Below are 22,425 nucleotides of genomic sequence, written 5' to 3' on the forward strand. Positions count from 1 at the left end.
GGGCAATAATATTAAGCCTTCTTTGTACTACCTATTATTAAAGTTATCCAACACATCCCATTTTAAGAAACCGTTTTTTCTGTTGCTTATAGTGTGACCAAACACATTAAGTGTTTGGGTTGAAATTTGCCATGCCAGGTGTCTGCGGTAGGCTGACTTTTCTTTATTAAAAAAACAAAAAACAAACAAAAAAAACTTCAGCCAGAACAGTTCATTTGTTTCCAAGAATGAGATTAGGTCAAGGAGCTGGGAGGTGAAGTGAGACTGGCATGGAGACTAGGGTCAAGGAGCTGGGGTGGGAGGAGATTGGAACTTGGACAGTGAGCCCGGAGTGGGAGAGTGGGACTGGGCTGAGAAGTCTAAGGAGTGGAGAGTGGGTCTGGGTAGACGATAGGGTGGCCAGGTGTCTGGTTTTTGACCTGAAGTCTGCTGACCCAAAATCCAGTTACTGTGGGTAGGGGAGGCGCTGAGTCATCACCTGTGCCAGTCCCTACTCAGCCGGGGCCACCTCCTACCTGCAATGGGTGGCTGCAATTCCCAGTGCTGGCTCTGCAGACGAGTCCCTCCGGACCCACACAGAGAGTGGAGTGGGGGGGAGAGGGGAAAAGCAGTGAGCGACAGAGGGAAGGGGAAAGAGGTGAACGGGGGTGTGGCCTCAGGGGAAGAGGTGGGGTCTTCGGGGAAGGGTGTGTTTTTTAAATATTACAAAGTTGGCAACCCTACAGTAGACAGGAAGAATGGAATTGGGGCAAGGAGCCAAGAGTAGGGTAGAGACAGATTGGCACAGGGACAGGTTGGAAATGATGATATAATATTTGTGAAGCACTCAGATATTATAGGGAGGAAATTAATAAATTTGTCTTCAGAGTAGCCTTTGAACAAGGCCTAGAGCTGCATACTGAACAGTGAGGAGAAAATAAAATATTGAATAGCTTCTCATTAAGTGAGCAGTATCTGTCCTGCATGCTGAATGAGAAATGGGATCTGGAAAAAATAGTATGTGATGATGTAATTAAAGGCTGTCATAATGTATATGCACAAGGGGGCTGAATTGTATCTATGTCACAGAGATACTAACAACTCTCTTTAGGATGTCTGCTCTTCTGAATTATTTTTGTTAATGTCTTGAGTTCCGAAGAGCCTCCATTTTTAATGCTCCTAAAAATGATGGCCTAATAGAGCACTGCCCGTGTTGATAAACTATGTGGTTTTGAGTGGGATGAATGTGCTAGGTCTGTATTGCCTAGCCATGCACCTTGAAATTATTTTTATTCTGTTTTTTTTTTTTTTTTTAAATATAACTTTCCTCTCCTTGTTTTTGCAAAAGGTTTGGCAGGAAGAATATTCTCTTTGCAACCATGGCAGTACAGACTGGCTTCAGTTTTGTGCAGGTCTTCTCTACCAGCTGGGAGATGTTCACAGTGCTGTTTCTTATAGTTGGCATGGGACAGATCTCGAACTACGTGGTGGCCTTCATTCTGGGTATGAACATGTCTGTTACATTAAATGCTTGCTGAGTGTGCTGGTGAATGACTTAGTTTTTAATTCCAAGCAGACCGTTTGATAAGAGCCTGTCATATTCTCCACCATGCATAATCCTCAATCTACTCCACTAGGATATTTTCTTGAAAAAATTAAGGAATCTCTGTAAACAAGCATGAGTTATATGCTGAATGTACATTTTATTGTCTTAGACGGAAAGAGTATTTTAAAAGACTTTTAAATAATAATGAAAAAAGTTTAAACTGTAAACCACAGTGCCCAATATCTTTATAAACTGAGGTGGAAGAGAAGGAATTCCCACACCCCCTTTTTTTTAAGTACCTGCATTAGGACCCAATTCAGCAAATCACTTAGATATATGCCTAAATCCTTTTGATTTCAGTGAGACTTCAGCATCTGCTTAAAGTGAAACGTATGATTAACTGCTTAGCTAAATCAGGGGTTTAACAAACTTCCATATTCGGAGAGCTACTCAAATGGTGAATTCAGAGACGTTGCCAATAATTCAGGTGCAATAATGTTCTGCTGATAAAGGAATTTGAAAGAAGTTTATTATACTTAAGTAACTTTCGCTAGTTTTGTCAACTTCTCTCAATCCAGCTTGCGTGGAGTGCTGTGAACACAGTAGTTCATGCTTTGCTCATGGAAAAACGTACTCTGGCACAGTCAGGTCTGAAACCCTCGCCCTTCATTTTCCTATCTCTCTAGAGAACAAAACAGAGCTGTGGAAATAGTTCAAGGCCTATTATCCAAAGAAACAGCTCTCAGAAAAGCCGCCTCCACTCCCTGCCCACTCGACCCACCCACTAGCAGCAGTCTTCTTCACAGCCTGTATTTCAGTCCCATGCCAAAGTTGTACTTGGTGTAAATCCATGGGCTTCAGTGAAATTGCACCTTCTTATGCCAGTGTGGGATTCCATTGATCATATTGCTTTAATAACAACAGTGTTGCAAATTAAAATGACCCTTCCATATGGCAAAACAAGGTAAAGTTTGTGACCTTTCGCCAAAGGTTAAGTTATTGAAAGGACTGTAGATTTGCATGTATTCTTGACAGTCAAGTCAATGCTGAATTATCCTAAATTATATTTATTCTGATTACAATTCGCCCTAAATTTCATATGTTGGAGGAAACAAATTGCTCTTGGCTGCAACTTTGCATACAGTGAGCCAAATGAATCCCTGGTGTAAACTTCACTGATGTCAACAGTATATGTTACACCCAAGGTCAGTTTGATCCAGTGTCTCAGCAAATGAGCTTTTTTTGTGCACTGCAAGGTTTTTGAGTGTTTTTTAAAGCCTAAATTTTAAAACTATGTGGGTGCCTAGAAGATATGGATAGAAAGGTTTGGGACTCTTCCTGTAGTTGTAACTTTAAAAAATTGGAAAGAAATTAAAATAAACCATCTTGTTTAGATACATTCTGTGAATGATTTTAATATTGCAATCTTGGCTGTTTTTTCCATTTGACTGCTTTATTTTTCAATGAGATTACATTAAGTGTGTATAGTTCACTCACTGTGCCACCACTCGTTTTGGTTTTAAGCAGATGTTGATCAGACAGTTAAAACATTTAATAATTTTTCATTTTTAATCTCACTTGGTTTACAAATTTATTTTTCCTAAAACTAGAAGCATTGTAATCATATTATAGGCATGTTACAGGCCAGATTTTTCTTTTTCCATTAAAAATAGTTTACACCTAAGTTGTAATCATCAGCAAACTGAGTGGGAGCTGGAAAGGAAAATGCTGGTACAGCATGACCACGAATATTTCAAAAGAATGGACTTTTTTCACTTTGCATTTACTACAAAGCTTGATTTGCAAATGAGATGATTTTCATAATATTCGTTCCAACGGCAGCCAATTAATTAATTTAATCATCCATTTATCATTGTGTTGTTTAGTGTTGTGGTCAACTCATATGCTATTTCATACATAATCAGTGCATATTAAATAGATTTAAGTTGTAGAATTATAGAAGTATAAGATTTTTTTAAAAGGCCACACTATAAATAATCCTTAAACACCCAAGAAAGCATGCGTTTTTCTTTCAGCATATAGCTAATATGTCTTTGATAACAGGGTTACATCTGAATAATTACATTAGTTATACTGTGGCTTTAAATACACACCACGTCATAGGAAAATAGCATCTGTAACGGGCAGTCCCTCAGTATGATACTGTGGTTGGGAGTATCTTGTAAAATGCTGATAACACAGGAAAAATGTACCCATTTCTATTCACTTGAGTCTGTGCCACCAGAACACTTGCTGTCTCTCCAAGCAAATTTTAGTGGCGAGATTAAGGGTGGGTTTATTTTGCAGAATTGCTTCCACATGTGAAGGCTCACATTCAAGGGTTTCAGAGTAGCAGCCATGTTAGTCTGTATTCGCAAAAAGAAAAGGAGGACTTGTGGCACCTTAGAGACTAAACAATTTATTTGAGCATAAGCTTTCGTGAGCTACAGTTCGCTTCATCGGATGCATTCAGTGGAAAATACAGTGAGGAGATTTTATATATACACAGAACATGAAAAAATGGCTGTTTATCATGCACACTGTAAGGAGAGTGATCACTTAAGATGAGCTATTACCAGCAGGAGAGTGGGTGGGGGGGGGGGAGAAAACCCTTTGTAGTGATAATCAAGGTGGGCCATTTCCAGCAGTTGACAAGAACGTCTGAGGAACAGTGTGTGTGTGTGTGGGGGGGGGGGGACGAACGACTAAACAAGGGGAAATAGTTTTACTTTGTGTAATGACTCAACCACTCCCAGTCTCTATTCAAGCCTAAGTTAATTGTATCCAATTTGCAAATTAATTCCAATTCAGCAGTCTCTCGTTGGAGTCTGTTTCTGAAGTCTTTTTGTTGAAGAACAACCACTTTTAGGTCAGAAATCGAGTGACCAGAGAGATTGAAGTGTTCTCCGACTGGTTTATGAATGTTATAATTCTTGACGTCTGATTTGTGTCCATTTATTCTTTTACGTAGAGATTGTCCAGTTTGACCAATGTACATGGCAGAAGGGCATTGCTGGCACGTGATGGCATATATCACATTGGTAGATGTGCAGGTGAACGAGCCTCTGATAGTGTGGCTGATGTGATTAGGCCCTATGATGGTGTCCCCTGAATAGATATGTGGACACAGTTGGCAACGGGCTTTGTTTCAAGGATAGGTTCCTGGGTTAGTGGTTCTGTTGTGTGGTGTGTGGTTGCTGGTGAGTATTTGCTTCAGCTTGGGGGGCTGTCTGTAAGCAAGGACTGGCCTGTCTCCCAAGATTTGTGAGAGGGATGGGTCGTCCTTCAGGATAGGTTGTAGATCCTTGATGATGCGTTGGAGAGGTTTTAGTTGGGGACTGAAGGTGATGGCTAGTGGCGTTCTGTTATTTTCTTTGTTGGGCCTGTCCTGACCCAGATGACTTCTGGGTACTCTTCTGGCTCTGTCAGTCTGTTTCTTCACTTCAGCAGGTGGGTATTGTAGTTGTAAGAATGCTTGATAGAGATCTTGTAGGCGTTTGTCTCTGTCTGAGGGGTTGGAGCAAATGCGGTTGTACTGTAGAGCTTGGCTGTAGACAGTGGATCATGTGGTGTGGTGTGGGTGAAAGCTGGAGGCATGTAGGTAGGAATAGCTGTCAGTATGTTTCCGGTATAGGGTGGTGTTTATGTGACCATCGCTTATTAGCACCGTAGTGTCCAGGAAGTGGATCTCTTGTGTGGACTGGTCCAGGCTGAGGTTGATGGTGGGATGGAAATTGTTGAAATCATGGTGGAATTCCTCAAGGGCTTCTTTTCCATGGGTCCAGATGATGAAGATGTCATCAATGTAGCGCAAATAGAGTAGGGGCATTAGGGGACGAGAGCTGAGGAAGCGTTGTTCTAAGTCAGCCATAAAAATGTTGGCATACTGTGGGGCCATGCGGGTACCCATAGCAGTGCCGCTGATTTGAAGGTATACATTGTCCCCAAATGTGAAATAGTTATGGGTGAGGACAAAGTCACAAAGTTCAGCCACGAGGTTTGCCGTGACATTATCAGGGATAGTGTTCCTGACGGCTTGTAGTCCATCTTTGTGTGGAATGTTGGTGTAGAGGGCTTCTACATCCATAGAGGCCAGGATGGTGTTTTCAGGAAGATCACCGATGGATTGTAGTTTCCTTAGGAAGTCAGTGGTGTCTCGAAGATAGCTGGGAGTGCTGGTAGCGTAGGGCCTGAGGAGGGAATTTACATAGCCAGACAATCCTGCTGTCAGGGTGCCAATGCCTGAGATGATGAGGCGCCCAGGATTTCCAGGTTTATGGATCTTGGGTAGCAGATAGAATACCCCAGGTCGGTGTTCCAGGGGTGTGTCTGTGCGGATTTGTTCTTGTGCTTTTTCAGGGAGTTTCTTGAGCAAATGCTGTAGTTTCTTTTGGTAACCCACAGTGGGATCAGAGGGTAATGGCTTGTAGAAAGTGGTGTTGGAGAGCTGCCGAGCAGCCTCTTGTCATATTCCGACCTATTCATGATGACAACAGCACCTCCTTTATTAGCCTTTTGATTATGATGTCAGAGTTGTTTCTGAGGCTGTGGATGGCATTGTGTTCTTCACGGCTGAGGTTATGGGGCAAGTGATGCTGCTTTTCCACAATTTCAGCCCATGCACGTCGGCGGAAGCACTCTATGTAGAAGTCCAGTCTGTTGTTTTGACCTTCAGGAGGAGTCCACCCAGAATCCTTCTTTTCGTAGTCTTGGTAGGAAGGTCTCTGTGGATTAGTATGTTGTTCAGAGGTGTGTTGGAAATATTCCTTGAGTCGGAGACGTCGAAAATAGGATTCCAGGTCACCACAGAACTGTATCATGTTCGTGGGGGTGGAGGGGCAGAAGGAGAGGCCCCGAGATAGGACAGATTCTTCTGCTGGGCTAAGAGTATAGTTGGATAGATTAACAATATTGCTGGGTGGGTTAAGGGAACCATTGCTGTGGCCTCTTGTGGCATGCAGTAGTTTAGAAAGTTTAGTGTCCTTAAGGGTTCAATCCACTGGAGAACAGTGTGATAGATACTTCAGACTTGCATGGCATCCTCTCTAAGGGCTTGTTCCATAGCCTGCTGAAGTCAGTGGGCCCTAATTTAACTGACTGTGGAAAGTTATCTCCTAGGGACACTTTACTGAATATTCTCAAGCAATCTCACTTGACCTAACCAAAAACTGTTAAGGGACATGTCGAAGTAAAATATCTTGCTGCTGTGCTGTCAACATTCTCATAATCAAGAAGCGGGGAGACAAGTGAACTAGTGATTTGTTCCAGAGGCCAGTTACTTTTTTTCTTTTTCTTTTTTTTTTATTAAACAAAATCTCATTCACCTCTGTCGGGCACTTTCTCTCAACAGCACAATGTGGCCTTCGAACCTATTTTGTGTCTCAAGTATCCATTTCTAAGACATCTGTGTACCACTGCTAGTAAAAGACAACCTTAAATTGTGAGATTGGTCTCCTAATAGAGGTGCAGGGTGTGACGCCTCCAGGGTTCTGAGGCAACTTGCTGCCACCTGCCCTTAGCATGAGGAAGCCTTGTCTGTGCCTGCCATGGGTCAGCTCCCCAACTCCAGCAGCCATAGGCAACACAAGCACTCTCCTCTTGGCCTGGCAGGCCCCATGTTACTCTGCAGGTTAGCAATAGGCCCTCGAGCCCTCCGAGTATCTCCCTGGCATATCCAGCCCCTGGTCCACTCGGTATTGAGAGAGATGCTGCATCCAAAGAAACAATGCAACCCAGTTTACCTGTTGCCCCTCAGATCACTGCTCTGCTTTACACACACTGCTTAGATATGTTTATAGTGAAATCAAGTACAAGTTTGTTTAACAAAGATTAGAGATTCAAGAAGTAGGAAGTAGAAGTATTGGAAAGAAATGGTTACATATAAAAGAAAATCATAACACACATTCCAGAGCCTTGACTCAATTAACAAAATACTCTCATGTCTTGTAGAAGATTGCTCACCCAAAATCCTTGCAGTGCTTTACAACCAGGCTTGGCTGTGACCCTCCTTTCATAAGACAAGTATGCTGTCAGCTTGCCTCTCAGGTGAAGGATTATGTATGTTTCTTTGCCCCAAGATATACTTGTCCCACCATTTTGCCTTTATTTATAATCAAGACACCCACTGCTGCATGTTTCATCTTACAGATTTCCTTTCTTGTAGATTTTGCAGTCTCTCATTTTACAGTACACCATACTCATATGGCTAAACAGGGAAATGGGTGTCTGTTGCCTCCTGCCTGAAAGGAACATTCCAAGCTATGTCACCTTTTGGTGACCTGTCTTAAATCAAAGACCTTAAGAACATAACTTCCAGTATAGATACATACCTCCTTAAATACTATCCGTACATATATTTCACAATGATTATGTCAACTAGTGGGCACCTGGCTCTCGACAGAGACCTTACATGCCACTTTTCAGTGAATTGTTATGTATATATCCGACTCAGGGGATCCATATAAAACCCCTGGCTGCCCCTTCTGCCCTCTGCTGATTTGCACCAAGGGGTTCCTGGCTCACACAGGGAAAAATAAGTTGTGGAGAAGATCTAATTTCCTCTTCCTCATCTCCCTTCTTGGATCTACTTTCAACTCCTCAGAAGCAGAAGAATTCTTCAATTCTTGCTAATAAGTATAAGTGGATTGTCCCGCTGGTTGAAAAACAAACCAGGCCTCCTTGGTCAAAGCCTGGTGTTTGAAATAGGGATGTCTTTTAAAAAAATGTTTCTGTGTTAAACTGAGATGCCATTTTGACACTAGCATCATGATAATTTCAGTTAAAACCACATACTGACAGCTAATCCTATTCTTTTTCCATCCCTGTGAAACACTAACGGGGAAACATTACTTTTAAATGTTCCAAAACACAATGTAAAATCAGTACTGTGCAAGGGGGCATGGCAGTGTCTCAGCATGGCTAATGAGTGTCACAACCATCAGCAGCATGGTGCTGATAAGTAGGTCAGGCCATCAGCAGAGATACAATTTATCCCCATCCAAGTCCTGGTTGCTATCAGTCTCTTTCAGATGAGATTGTTTGAAGTCGAGAGGGGCAGTGCCAGGCCTTTGATCTAAGTTCATGGATCATTGCTGAGCTGTACTGCACTGACAGGTTTCTGAGCTAGTAAAGTTACTATTAAAAAGATTGTCTTTTGCTCAGTGGTCTCTAAGTCAATGCATTTGCTGAACTGAAAATCCTTTTAGAAAAATGTGTTGGGTCTCTTTTTAACCTACAATATTGTGGATTAATTTGGAGACACGGTGATTAACGGGAGTTGTGTTTGTTCTCTAGTGATAAGTATTCCTACATAAAACCCATCTACTAGACTTTGTGAGTTTAGGTGCTGATTAGGTAACCTTAAATGGTTTTTAACTGTATAACCTCTCGGCATGTAAGCTGGGTAATTGGCTTCCAAACTGACAGTGTACCTGGTTTTGTTCTCCTCAGTATTTCATGAAGATTAACCAGTACAAGAGAGCAATCTAGTTCTGGGAAGATAATTAGAATGTTATGTCTTGTTTTACTGTTTAATCCATCCTGTTTCTAAACTCTCTCTGTGCATGTGCATTTGTGTGTGAAGTTAGCTATCCACTGTTAGGAGACAGGGTTGTGTCTCCTAAAATAGTTTTAGATCAATGTTCTTTTACATCCATCTGTACATGGATAATTTTTAGGTGGCAAAAAACTATTTTACTGTCTCTACTGAATCCTGGTTGGATTCACTTCCACCACGACATGATGATCAGTGTGTGAGAAGTGATTAAGTGACTTGGGTGATGGAAGTGTACTAGGTGTCCCTGTGAGTCATGGAATGTTGCTAAGTTTCTTATAGCATGTTGAAGGTTTCTTTTAACACTGTAAGGGTGACCTGCCTCCATTGCAAGGCAGATTAATTAGCTTCAAGAAGCAACTATATTAAATGACTGTGATGTTGAGTTGGAGCCTCATTAAATATTATGTATTTTCCAGCTCCTTAAGAAATCACTAGTTCCTCAAGAAAATCTGATTATGAAAAATGAATATGGACTTCTGCTCTTAGGATTTGTTTACAGGCTTGCTGCCTCTGAAGCTTTCATCCCAGGATGATTGGAGGGGGAGGGGCTGCATCAGATAGGACTATACAGCAAAAGGTTTCCTCTTGTTTTGTGTTCATTCGAGACGTTGCTTTAAGTTGAGCTTCTAGAGAGGAAGAGTGACCCACGGATGTGTAAGGCAGCCATTTGAAGTTCAGTATCCTACAACCTAGCCACAGTAACTAAATAGTCATATTGTTTTGTAAAGTGCGCACCTTTCCAAGAATCTCTCCTTTCATTTGTCATCTAAAATCAAATTGTATGACTAGAAATCATTAAATATTAACTTTCCTGCTCAAAACGTAGACACTATTATAGAACGGCCTGAAAAAACAGCTGGTTCATCCAATGTGTTCGTTTGCATTTCACAGGACTGCTCTTTGCATTAGTGGGAATAATTTCTTTTTGAACCTTTGATTAATTTCTGCAGTTATGTCCTTCAGCTGTCTCCCTGGAAAGTTTTTTCTACAAGAACTTTTTCTTTCCTTCCTTAGCTTCAGGCCTCTATTACCTTCCATGATTACCAGATTTTTTGTGGTCAAGTTATGTGACTATAAAAATACACTTCATTTGTACAGGCATTTTGGTAATGCCCTCAAATTGTTCTCTTTTGGCGGGAAGGAATATAAATGTACCTGAGAGACTTAATCTTATATTAGATCTTATTTTTGGATTATCACAAATCTTAAGGTTCTAGGCATTTTTAACAAAATGTTTAAACCCCATAATTCATTGTTTTTTAAATACCGAACTTCTCATAAAGACACAAAACAAACAACAACCAGGGGAGAAGATTATAACTTTGCTCTTTTTAAAAAACAAAAACATGAAAGGTGGAGAAGATACTTTTTGAAATTGCTTAATGAGGAATTATTCATGAGCCGCTTGCTCAGGTGAGTCAGTCTCATAAATAAATGCAGCTCATAAATAGACCTTGTGCATTTCTTCCACAATAGCTTTTAGGCAATATTACAATGCACTTTTATGAACTACATAACTGCCTAAACTCCCTTACACCTTTGTATCTGTCTGCTTGATGTTGTTAATTGAGTCCACATCATATTCAGTGAGTAAAGGAGTCTAATGCCCCTAATGGAAAGGAAATGTCTGAGGACCATGTGAGAGATGGGGTAGAATTGTTATGCACAGACTTTAAGAGAAGGCTAGGCATTTTATTGGAAAAAGAACTAGGTAACTGAAGGCTTACACTGTTCCTCTCTCTAAAGGACTAGGTATCACATTGGCACAATGTGTGTGCTGAATGAGCCCGCTGTCAAAAATTTGCTTTGATTTAGGGATGCATGGTTATTTGAACTGTAACTCTATTACAAGATATTATTTTTATTATTGATGTCCTTCAATTTATGATCATGTTATTGTCTTCATATTGCAGTCCTTCTCTTCCCAAACGAAATTATAGATTGATCCAACCTCAGTACAAACTTGCAGTCCTTTACCTGGGAGAATTCATGTCAGTTTGTCCATTAATTTCAATCCACAGACCTGCTTCTCTTCAGGATCTTTCAAAACTGGATTATGTGATAACTCTTAAATTGGAAGATCATTAAAAAGGGAAACAGATTCACTCCTAGTAGAACATTCAGTTCCCGAAAGCTGGTGTTTGTTATAAGTGATCTATTTTAAGCTCCAAAGACGACACAATCTCTCCTAGATAAGGCATTGTGAAAAATTAATAAAAACAACAAAATTCTGTCCAGTTTCCTGGCTAAAGTTAATTTTATTTTTTGCTACTTATTATATTAATTGTGCAGGCCATTAACAGTACTGCTAATCACTGAACTAGTCTGAACTGCGAGGGTATTTCTCCCCTCTTTGCCTTATGCAATATCTCAGTTGTATTTTATCTTGGATAACCACTTCCATCATCTAGCGGAGTGACTCAAAATGATGATAGTATGACATTCCAGCACTGCATGTTCATGACTCAGCAGTTCATGACTCAGCATGACTTTATTGATGCAATGTCTCAGCACAGTCTTGGTGCAATGATGGGGTGTTGCAACACATCCTCTTTCGTGACTTCATAAAAATTTTTGCCTTTGGAGCTGCTGGGAAGAGGCGGGGTTTTCTTCTTTTCTCCCATTTCCTTCTTTCCACTGCATTTTCCAGCACTTTACAAGGACAGAGATAGGCACGCTCTGTTTATTTACTCAGTTCTCACCGAGCTGCTGCATGTGGCCAGACATAGATGCTTTTATTCTACATTGAAAGTCACTGTTGGAGTTGCTAGAGGGATGTTACATGATCACAGATTAGTGGGAAAGTGATCTGCATGTTGGCAATAGGAGGTGATGTGTCCACATGACCATCTGTTTATTGAAATGTGGTCCATGGTATAAGAAAGTTGAGACTCTCCTGTCTTGAGAGAGGATGCAAAGAATAGGAATAAGTGGGCAATGATTAATAATAAAGTGACCCAGGAATTGGAACTAAATCTAGTGTTGTTTTAATATTATTAAAGAAACAGTGTCAGGTTAAAAACATTCAGGGTATTTTATAATAGCACATTAGGTATTAAAACTGAAAATCTTGTAAACATTTTTAATTTTTCATCATTTTATGCTGTCTATTCTTTCTGTACATCAGTGGGCATGGGGGATGAAAACACAGGGTAGTTTGTTTAAATTTCAGGTTCTTATGCACTAACATAATATTCTTGTCTGGGCTACAAAAGCACCCAGGGAATATTTAAATCTAAAAAATGCTATTTTCTGAGATGTTTGTTTTAATTTCATGGAAACAACTTCTTGCAAACCGTAAATTACCTTAGTCTGGGCTAGTCCAGTGGCTCTGAGGAGGTGGCTTTGCTTTGTGTCGCTGGACCATTGCTGCCTTTAAACTAGCGGAAGTAACTAGCTGGAGATTCCCCTGTGGAATCCCTGGGTGCCATGCAGCCAGGGGATGTGCTGGGGTTGGAGTGAGTGTGGCTGAAATGTGCTGTGCTCAGGTGATCCTCAGATGCTACAAATCGTCCTGGGGCTGTTCAGGCTATTGTAATTTAGATCAGCCCTGAGGCTGTTCTGATTTGTGCTGAGGGTGCCCTGGAGATCAGGAAGAGAGAATAAAGGTGGCGTAAAGTCATCTTCATTCCCCTTTTGAGTCCTACGCCAAATGTAGCTCAGCCAGACTTGAGAGCTAGGATCTGTGTGTGTCCCCTTATAACGGCTTCGAGGGGCTGGATAGTGAGGTAACTAAATTTACTAGCATAATATTTAGGTAAGTCAAAATTGGTAAGGATTGTAAGCAACTCCAGAGGATCCAACAATATGTAGTAACTGGGCAACACCATGGAAGACTGATTTCAGCGCAAGCAAGTGCGAAGTGTTCAGCCCAGTATGTGGTAACCTAAGCCATATGTACCTGCGCTCGGGTTCCAGATTAGTTATAGCTTCTGTAGGGAACACTGAGACAGCCTCAAACTGAACAGGTAAAAGGATCTTTCTCCATCATGATGTCAACAAGGAGAAATCTACCACTGTGGTGTTTCAGAGAAAAATACTGCTACTTTGCCATTATATATAGGTGGTGTATCCTCCTCAAGAACAGTGCATTCAGTCTAATTCATGTAATTTGAAGGACCTGGAAGACTCAAAGTTTGAGAAGGGTCATGGAAATGATCAGAGGCTTATAGGGACTTCCAAATAAGATGAGATTGAAAGACTAGGAATGCTTATTTTGGAGAAGTATGGTAGGAAATATAGGCAAAGACTTTCAGAGATGAGTGTCTGAAGTTAGGGTCCCAAGCACTTATTTAGACACCCAAAGAAGTGGCACTCAGCAAATTCCATTGAAGTTAATGTGAACTATTAGGTGCTTGGCATTTTCAAAACCAGGCCAGCGAAGGCCTCAAGTGTCCCTGTTTATCCTTTCCTGGGACACGAGGGCACTCAAAATTGATTGTAATAGAAGACTGCGTTATGCAGCTGGTGAACCTGTGGAATGTGCCACTTCAGGGAAGAACTGAAGCAAAGGATTTAGCAAGATTTCAAAAATCTGTTGTATGTTCGTGTGAATAACAGTATCTGTGGTTTTGTGGCTGAAATGTAAATTCTTGGATCACTCAGTTCTCATGATTCAGGGTAAAAACTGATTGACTGGAGTGAGCGAGAGATTCACTGCCCTCGTCTTTAGGTGCTATTGTAGAGGAGTAGGTGAGGCAGTTCTATGCCTTCCTCCAAAGCATCTGCCATTGACCACTGTTGGAAACAGGGCACTGGACATGTGGCCCCATCAACTAATATGGCAATTCTTTAATCCTGATATATTTGGAGTGAGCCATGTTTCAGTATAAACTTCCTTTGTGTTCTGTTCCCAAATTACTTAAAAACTGCTGGGAGATAGGAACAAGAAGGCTTGATTAAAAGGACACTGTCTGCTGTTTTTTCTCTGAACTCCCCAGTCTTTGCAATGGCAGAAACGTAAGTCTCCTCCTACTTTTGTCCTGTCCGTTGGGCAAGTATTGATTCTAGCAGTGCAGAAATTCAGAGGGGTGGTGAAACAAAGCTCTGAAAAAAAGCCCATTTATTTTGTTGTCTTTGCAACATCATAGATGTCATGAGGAATACGTCTAGTGTTGAAAATAGCTGTGTATTACTTGAAATCTGCTTTTGCGGAACCAGCAGGGGGCACTGAAAGAGGTGGGTTCCCACACAAATGGTGGCTGGCCTTTCAATTACTCAGTAATGGCTTGGCAACTTTGAAATCTCTTATACAATTAATATCTGGAAGACTGTCCCACCAGATTATCTTCATGTTAAGGTTGGTCTTATTTTGTGCCAGAACTCCTTGGCAGTGTCCCTTTAAGTGTTATAAGGGAAATGACTCCATTTTAAAGATTATATTAGCTGATTTTTGTAAATGCGATAAAATATTTAGACGTGGTTTTTACAAAAAGAGTTAAAATGCTAATCCAAACTCCCTTGTTTTGAACAGGCACAGAAATTCTTGGCAAATCAGTTCGTATTATATTCTCTACATTAGGAATTTGCACATTTTTTGCAATTGGCTACATGTTGCTGCCACTATTTGCTTACTTCATCAGAGACTGGCGGATGCTGCTACTGGCTCTCACTGCACCTGGGGTGCTCTGCGTTCCACTGTGGTGGTGAGTTTAATTGTATTGCAAGGCGTTCGGCTTCAGAAAGTCCCATCTGTAGCTGGTAATCTCCAGTTTAAATTGTGAAATAACCAGTTGGATTATAATTGCTGTGGATTTTGGTTTTGGTATTCTCCATGCCAAGTGAAGGGATTTGCCTTGAAGATGAAACATTTTCAGCCAGTTTTAAGATAACTTAACTTATCTGTGTGCTGAACCCTGCTAACACGGCTAGAGTCCATCTTATGCTGGCTTTGCAGTGCTCTTTGGAAATTCTTTCCAGACTATCAGACTCTTAACCTCAAACTCTCTTTATAACCTTTTTGTTATCTCCTTTATTATTGCTGGATGAGTTGTACTGTACAAACTTTCCCTTCCAGCTTTTCTTCCTTCCTTTTTTAGAAGCCTATTTTCTATGTGGATGCAACTGTTGGAATGCAACAAAAATCTTCTTTATTGAAATACTACCCAAAACCTGTGTGCTTTGCTACACACAATATTTATGTCTGAGAGGGCTGGATAAGGGTAAGAGACTGGGGCAGGGAGGATGTTTAAAACTTTCTCCTTGATCTTTAATTACTCTGATCTTTTTCATAACTCACTTTTAGTCTCTCACCACCTCTGGGCACAGTTTTGAGCCATTAAAACAAAAGAAAGTGTGGTGGAGTAGGGAAGCCAGCAACTAGATGTTTGGCCCAGCAGGCTCGCTGGAATCCAGGGTTCTAGCTTAGAGCCAGATCCTGCAACTTGTACCATATGCATGGACACTGCCAACAATAGGGCTTTGAACAGTGCACCTTCGTTAAGCAGATTACAAGATTGGGGCCTAAACACAAATAATTTACTTTAATATGATCATTTTAGTGAATCTTTACATCTTGGGTGCAGTGCCCCAGGGTACATCAGATTCCCCACTAGAGGGAGATGCTAGAGACATATGGGGGTGAGTTGAGGGGGAAAAAAGTCTCAGCCCTAACATTTTGGTGCTCAATTTTCATTCATTTCCCCCCACCCCCAGTAAAGTTTGGTCACAGTTTGGGAGGTTTCTGGGAGCAAGGCATTTTGTTCCTCTAATGTGGCCTTGGAAAAGAAGTGAAAATCCAAAAAACAAACGATGGATTAACCCAGTAGACCATAACAGATCCTCTGTCAGCAGTTCTGAAAGCTAATCTTATTTGCTGTCTAGATGGTATCTGCGCCAAATGCCATATAACTCTTCCAAGAGTGGCTGTGTGGATTGATAGGCTGTAACAGTTCACAGCTTCTTTGTCATAGTTGTGTAAACCTTCAACGTGTTACTTTTGGAATATGAAGTCAGCCATACAGCAGGAAACCACCCTGATAAACCAGGCATCTCATGTGCATCTTTGCTAATCCATGCAGCATTAACAAATTCAGAGCAATCCAAGGTTAGTTTTTCCTAAAAACAACATATCAGAATCCCTTTATCTGTCTGTGATGCCTTTTCCTTGCAAAGATATGCTTCGCTACTGAAGTAAAACCAGAGCATGCCGCTGCTAGGATGAAACATGGTTTTGTGTATTTTAAAATTATTTGGGGAAACCAGTCCTATAAAGTAAATAACTTTTCAACATAACTCTCACTAAAAACAAACAAACAAAATGTTTACATGCCTAGGTTAAGGGGTTAGGTTGAATTTTAGTCTAAAGGAAATGTAAAATGTGCCATTATAAAGATGTGTTGCTACCACCTTCTCCTAACCCCCCGTGCCAGCTGAGCGAAGGGAGTTCTGACGGGCTTATCCAAGTCCTTGTATATGTGGGTTACAGTGGCACGGTCACAAAAACAAAATTCTGTACCACGATCAGGTGCATGATTATTTAGCGTGCGCTGTGGAAGCTGCACTGGAAGAGCACACTAAACAACAAAGTGTATACGTTAAATGCACTTAGGCAAACACAGCCCCAGGGACAGCTCGCTGGGTCAGTATTGGTCAGTAGCTTGTCCAGGGAGGGATTTACATGAGCACCATGACCTCCTGCAGGTTCATTTGGCTGGTTGAACAGAATGTCATGGTTTCTTTGGCTCCACCGTGTTTTTTTTTCCTCAGCCAATTGGATGCCTCATCCTGTAAGGGGATATGCCAGCCTATCTGGCCTTTAGAGACTGGGGATGCTGTCTTGAAGCTGACCTGACTTCCTGGGACTTGGAGATCTATGGCTCTGAGTGCCTTATACCTTTCAAAATATTATATGTTCAAATTTAAAGTGGGGGAGAATCTTACAATCCTTTGGAAAAGGTTTCCACTTAGATCAATGGGCACCATCATATTCATTTCTCAGCTGTTGCCACTATGGGTCCTTCCCTCTTTCCTCCTACTTTTCTTATCCCTGCTCCTTTCTCCCTTCCCTTGCTACTAACACCAAGCACCAGCCTCTTTCCCATTAAACCCTGGCTGGCTGAGCACACAGCCAAGTTGGAACTGGCATATGTTGGAGCTCTGGACCTGTGAAGACCTAAAACAGCCTCTGTAACAGGGCCTGCGGTAAAGGTAAGTTTTCTGTTCTTGGTTGTGGCAGTCAGGTGAGCTGAGGTTGGGAGGAGACAGCTGTTCCCCAGTTTGTCCAGGAACGTGACTGACTGGCTAGGAATCTGACTGGCTGCCCGCTCCAGGTTTGAATGTGTGGAGCTCTGTATTGAGCAGGGGTGGATGTAGCCTTTCGAGCACGATACTAAACTCTTCTTAGGCTTGGTTTTGAATTGTAGCCAAGGGGTGCGCCAACCACCCGCAGCAGCACCCTCTGCCTCAGCACCGCAACCCTAGTCCTGGCATGGCATGGGGGCCACAGGGGTGGAGCTAAAGAGCAAACCTGCCCTCCTGTCCTGCGGGGCTGGGCTCGGTTCCCTGCTCTGGGCGTTGTGACCTGGCGCATTGCATCACAGCGCCACTCATGTTTGGCGTCCTCGATTTCGTATTGTCTGTGGTGCAACTGAATCCATGGACTTGCGCTAAAGCCTCTCCTGGTATTGGATCACAGGGTGAGGAGCATCTGGTCCCTATGTGACAGGCAGCTCCATCACAAATACCTGCTTAACAGGGCTTTATGATGGGAATGGCGACAAGCCACTAACTGTCTCTAGGTCTAGGTCTAGCACACTTACCCAGATCCTTACTTTTTTACTTTTCCCTGTTTTGCCAGTTGGGAGGATGTCAGCAATAGGCTTTGGCAGTGACCGTTTACCAGACATAAAGAGATTCTCCGTGCTTTTTGTTTCTCTTTGCATGCAGTTGTCATGCTGGATTTTGAAAACATCACCCTAACGGATTTCATGTGGCTAACCTTAACCCTGACCATTCCACACTCCGCTCCTTGGTTTTTTATTTTGTTTTTTGGTCTCTCCTTTGCACTCATTTACCGCCCCGCCGCCCCCATTCCTTTTTAAATTGACACCAATTTAAACAAACCTTACCTCACTCACCGCTGGATGGTTATGCACTCCCAGTGTGAAAAGAAAACACTGGAGACAAGACGGGAAAGCCTGATGTTTTTGATTGGCCCTGTAGGCAGATTAGAGGAGGGATGCTATGCTCGCTCTTTCTCTGCATCTGTGGAGTGAGTGCACTCATTTCCTGATAGAGGGGAGAAATGTGAGGTGTCTCCCTCACCCCCCAAAACATACATATTCTCTTCAAAAAAATTATATTAAATATTCCTTCTTTTCATGCTGGGCTGAACCAGGAAGCTCCTCTCTTGTTCTTCTGAAACAGCCTCATTTATGGTACATTAAGACCTCAAAAAGAACAATGTCTTTATTGCACTGTTAAGTAAAGCAAATCAGACTTATATCCTACATAGTGTGACATACCATTCAGCTCCATCTTTCTGCTCTTTGAATTTGGCTGGAAATATGAAATAAAACCCTTTAAAAATGATTTTCAGTGCCTGCTTGCTATCATCAGACTTGAGAGATGGTCAGATGTTTGATTCCCTCTCCAGAGTGGCATTTTAAATAATGCTTCTATTTAACTTGAAATGCTTTAGAATCCTTGACTTCAGTGTGGCGTTGCTCGCTTTTCCTCTGCGACACACAGCATCATTTTGTTAGTGGGAGTAATGGAGGAAAAGTAGGTATTCGAACATAAAAGTCCAATTGGAAAAGCTGACTGTCGCTAGCGTATAAATCCTATGAGAGCTATGGTGGCTCACTGAGCTGTTGCACTGGCCTCTTGCTGCTGGAGACCTAGATTCAAAGCCCTGCCTTGGGGTACCAGTGAAGTTGTGTTTGGTGGCTGTTCTTCCTAGTTCTTGTTTGTCTGCATTGCAAAACATCCATAAGGATTGACCTGATTCTCATCTTCCACTTCAGGGTCTGGGACTGGAGAGGCAGAGAGATGGTAGGTAGGGATTGAGGTACATTGGCAGAGGTATGTAAGGGAAGCTTGCACAGTGCTTGCTAGTGGCTCTTATGAAGCAATGTATTTACTTAATAACTTTTATACAGTGAAATAAGAACTATCCTGTCAAAAGCTTAGTAAGATAAATACTCCAAAGGGATTCCGAGTATCCCTTGCTTCTGCAATCTGCATTCGTATTCATTAACTGACCTGTAAAGAAATGCAGTGGGAGAGACAGTAGTAGAAAAATGTTAATCAACCCTTTAAGAAGGGGTCTAGCAGCTGCTGTTGCAGATCATGAAGGTATCTCGGCAGTCTCTGACCTATTGACTTACCATTGACTTAGGAGAGCAAGACAGCAGCAGTTAGGATTGAAGGATTTAGAGTTTTTAAAAAACTGGGGAAAGAGAGGCATGTCCTTCTAGTCTGTGTTTGATATTAATGGACATCATGATGTTTGGATTTTACCTGTTGGATACAATCATGTCCACAATGTGGCACTGCTACCATTCTCTTAGCCTGATCAGTTTTGTTTTATGAAGATAAAGAAGGTTGTGTATAAACTCTCTATGGCAAGTAGTCTTTAAATATGTCTGCACTTTCCTTTAAATATCACCACCACAACTCTACACCATTTGTGTGCTGTATACAACTTTTGTAAGGATAACTTGTTTATATGATTGATTTTTATGCTACCTAACTATTAATATTTTTGCTATTTACCAAGAAACTTCTGACTCTCTGATGGAATTTAATTATCCCCTTAACATATATGAATACAACTAATTTCAGAAACTAGTTATAGGAAGAGGGCCCTGTCCTGCAAGTACTTGACCATGTGAGCAGTTACCCATGTGCTAGAACAGTACCATTGAGCTCAGTGGTACTACTCATTATGGGTAAAGTGACCCACATGTTTATTTATCGGGACGTTTGGACCCTACCGCAGGAAGTGATCTATTACTGAGATGGCAAAATCCATCCCCAAAGTGTATTTAATAAAGATGATTAAGTCAGGAGTTGTGATCATTGTGGAAATGTTGATTCAGTCCTTCTGAAATTTGTTGCAGGGTCATTCCTGAATCTCCCCGGTGGCTGATCTCCCAGGGAAGATTTAAAGAGGCAGAGATCATCATCCGAAAGGCTGCAAAAACAAATGGCATTGTAGCCCCAGCTATGCTGTTTGACTCCACAGAGGTACATTTTCATATGTCCTGCCACAACTGGGTGGGGTGCGGGGGGGGAGAGAGGGACTATATGACCTCTTGAGGTCTCTTCCAGTTATCCCAGAACTGTAGGGAGTTTAATCTGCTGCTTGGCAACCTTTGCTATTTTCCTGTTCAGGCAATTCATTTCCAGATTATTCTGATAAGGCAGAATATGTTTTCATATGTCCTGCCTCAACTGGGTGGAGGTGGGGGAAGAGAGGGATTATATATGACCTCTTGGGGTCTCGTCCAGCCCTAGAGTTCCGTGATTCTAATCTGCTACTTGGCAACCTTTGCTGTTTTCCTTTTCATTTCCATATTATTCTGATAAGCCAGAACATCAAACAGTTCAGAGCACAGCTCTGTCACCAGTTGTTTAGTAAATTGTCCAGGTTCAGTACTTGCTGTGACATGAGGCAATTGGTGGTGGCTCATTTGCATCAGTAAGTCAAAAATATGCAGCTGCAGTTGATTATTTTTGCAGTAAGATCTGTACTCTTCAGCAATGACTTTCTTTGGCTTTCAGTCAGGACTGGCTTGTCTCATAGGTCTAACAAAGTGTCTATCATTAGGGCACTGCTGCCTCACTCAGAAAAATGAGAAATTAAAATACATCTATTTTCATCTTGGTTGGATGCACTATTGACAGCTGATCATTTAATTTAAAGGTAGCTCTTCCAGATGGAAGGATCTGTGTGGAGCAGCTGTTCTGGTACGCAGACTTTGTAATGCATATGTGCACCTGCTAGTAGGAGGCACCAAAGGAGAAAGCAGGGCTTCACTGAAGAGCCTGTCAGTCCCAGCATGGCACTAAAGGGCACCCTCAAAAGTGCCCTTAATAAATAAACATGTATAGTGTGTAGGCAGTTCCATTGCCCCATTGCTAAGTAGTCCTTTTTCACTGGCTTAATACACTGTTGGCCCTGTGTCTGTGCATGGGGATTTATTATTTGTTTTCTGGGGTTTTTTAATAATGATCTGGTGGTAAAAGGGCTCCATTTTAATTAAGAACATTTAGTCCTTTCATAGGAATGATACCTCTTGGTTAATCTTCTTAGTTACAAAGAAAAAAGCCTAGCTCAGAAAGCTTATTAGCATTTAAAGGTTGACTGCAACACAAGTACACACATAATACAGTGACTTAGCATTTGTGATCTTGTCTCCCTCTAGCGGCTAGCTCCAGGAGCATAATAGCCAGCTAGTTAACTCTGCTTAATCACATGGTAGGGGGGTCATACTCTTTGATGATTACGATCCTCAGTTTCAGTCCCATGAGTCTGTGTTCATTACATGTGCACATGTCTTTTACATGATACTTTATGTATTGTTTTCATATAAATAGCCACTTATTAAGCTCCAGATAATCCACGGCATAGTACAAAACCACATGTTGTTATGACTTTTCTACAAGAAAAATGTGTTCTTTGATGAACTTGCTTGGCAGCATAAACTACTCAAATATTGTTCAGTTTTTGGTTATGCCACTTAAAATCTGTTCTCAAAAAGCAAGCGTGTTTTGGGGGTGGGAATTTTGTCCTAGAACAGCTGTGAGAAAGAAAAGCACTTCCTTTATGTCCTAGCTGTAGATCAGCTGCATGTTTAATACTTTACAAGACTTTTTCTCAGGCTCCAGGAGAAAAGTCTGCTTTTCATCACTGCCTCGTGCCATTCAGATTAAGTGGCAATACAGCCCCTCCCCTCCCCCACCCACAACTGTACAAGTCTGATCCTGATGTCAGCCTTTTACATTTGCCAGTGGATGATGCCTGCACAATATCTGTTCTGTTAAAATAACCTTAGAGCTTCTGAGCGATGCCAGATGGACGTTCCTAGAAAGTGAAAACTTGTAGCTATCCAAACAGGAACAGCCAAGGAAGCAGCATTTCAGCTTCCCCGAGGCAGGCCAGGAGTGTGACACAGCCTTATCCTCTGGGACTGAGAGATTAGCTCTGTTTTATGCCCATTCAGTCCTGGGCTGGCCCCTCACAAGAGACTAACTTGGTATCAGTTGTGGCAGTGGCCTTTGTAGTAATGGCACAAGCCTACTAAGCCCTGGCCCGAGATCACCAGCTCTTTTCTTCATCCTAGGGCGCTAAATGGTAATAGTTTTGGGCCACTACTGGCCCAGACAGGGTGTAATTCTT

General features: G+C 41.8%; 1 protein-coding gene across 1 annotated transcript in view; it reads left to right on the forward strand.

Moving 5' to 3' along the window:
* SLC22A4 (solute carrier family 22 member 4) overlaps positions 1-22,425 on the forward strand; it is a 53,025-nt gene that overhangs the window by 13,042 nt on the left and 17,558 nt on the right. Inside the window, exons 3-5 of the mRNA XM_074960483.1 lie at positions 1,328-1,482; positions 14,554-14,725; positions 20,144-20,270. Of these exons, the coding sequence (XP_074816584.1) occupies positions 1,328-1,482; positions 14,554-14,725; positions 20,144-20,270 (454 nt within the window). The remainder of the gene's footprint in view (positions 1-1,327; positions 1,483-14,553; positions 14,726-20,143; positions 20,271-22,425) is intronic.

The sequence above is a fragment of the Natator depressus genome, chromosome 8 (genome assembly GCF_965152275.1).
Source record: "Natator depressus isolate rNatDep1 chromosome 8, rNatDep2.hap1, whole genome shotgun sequence".
NCBI classification, from domain to species: domain Eukaryota; kingdom Metazoa; phylum Chordata; order Testudines; family Cheloniidae; genus Natator; species Natator depressus.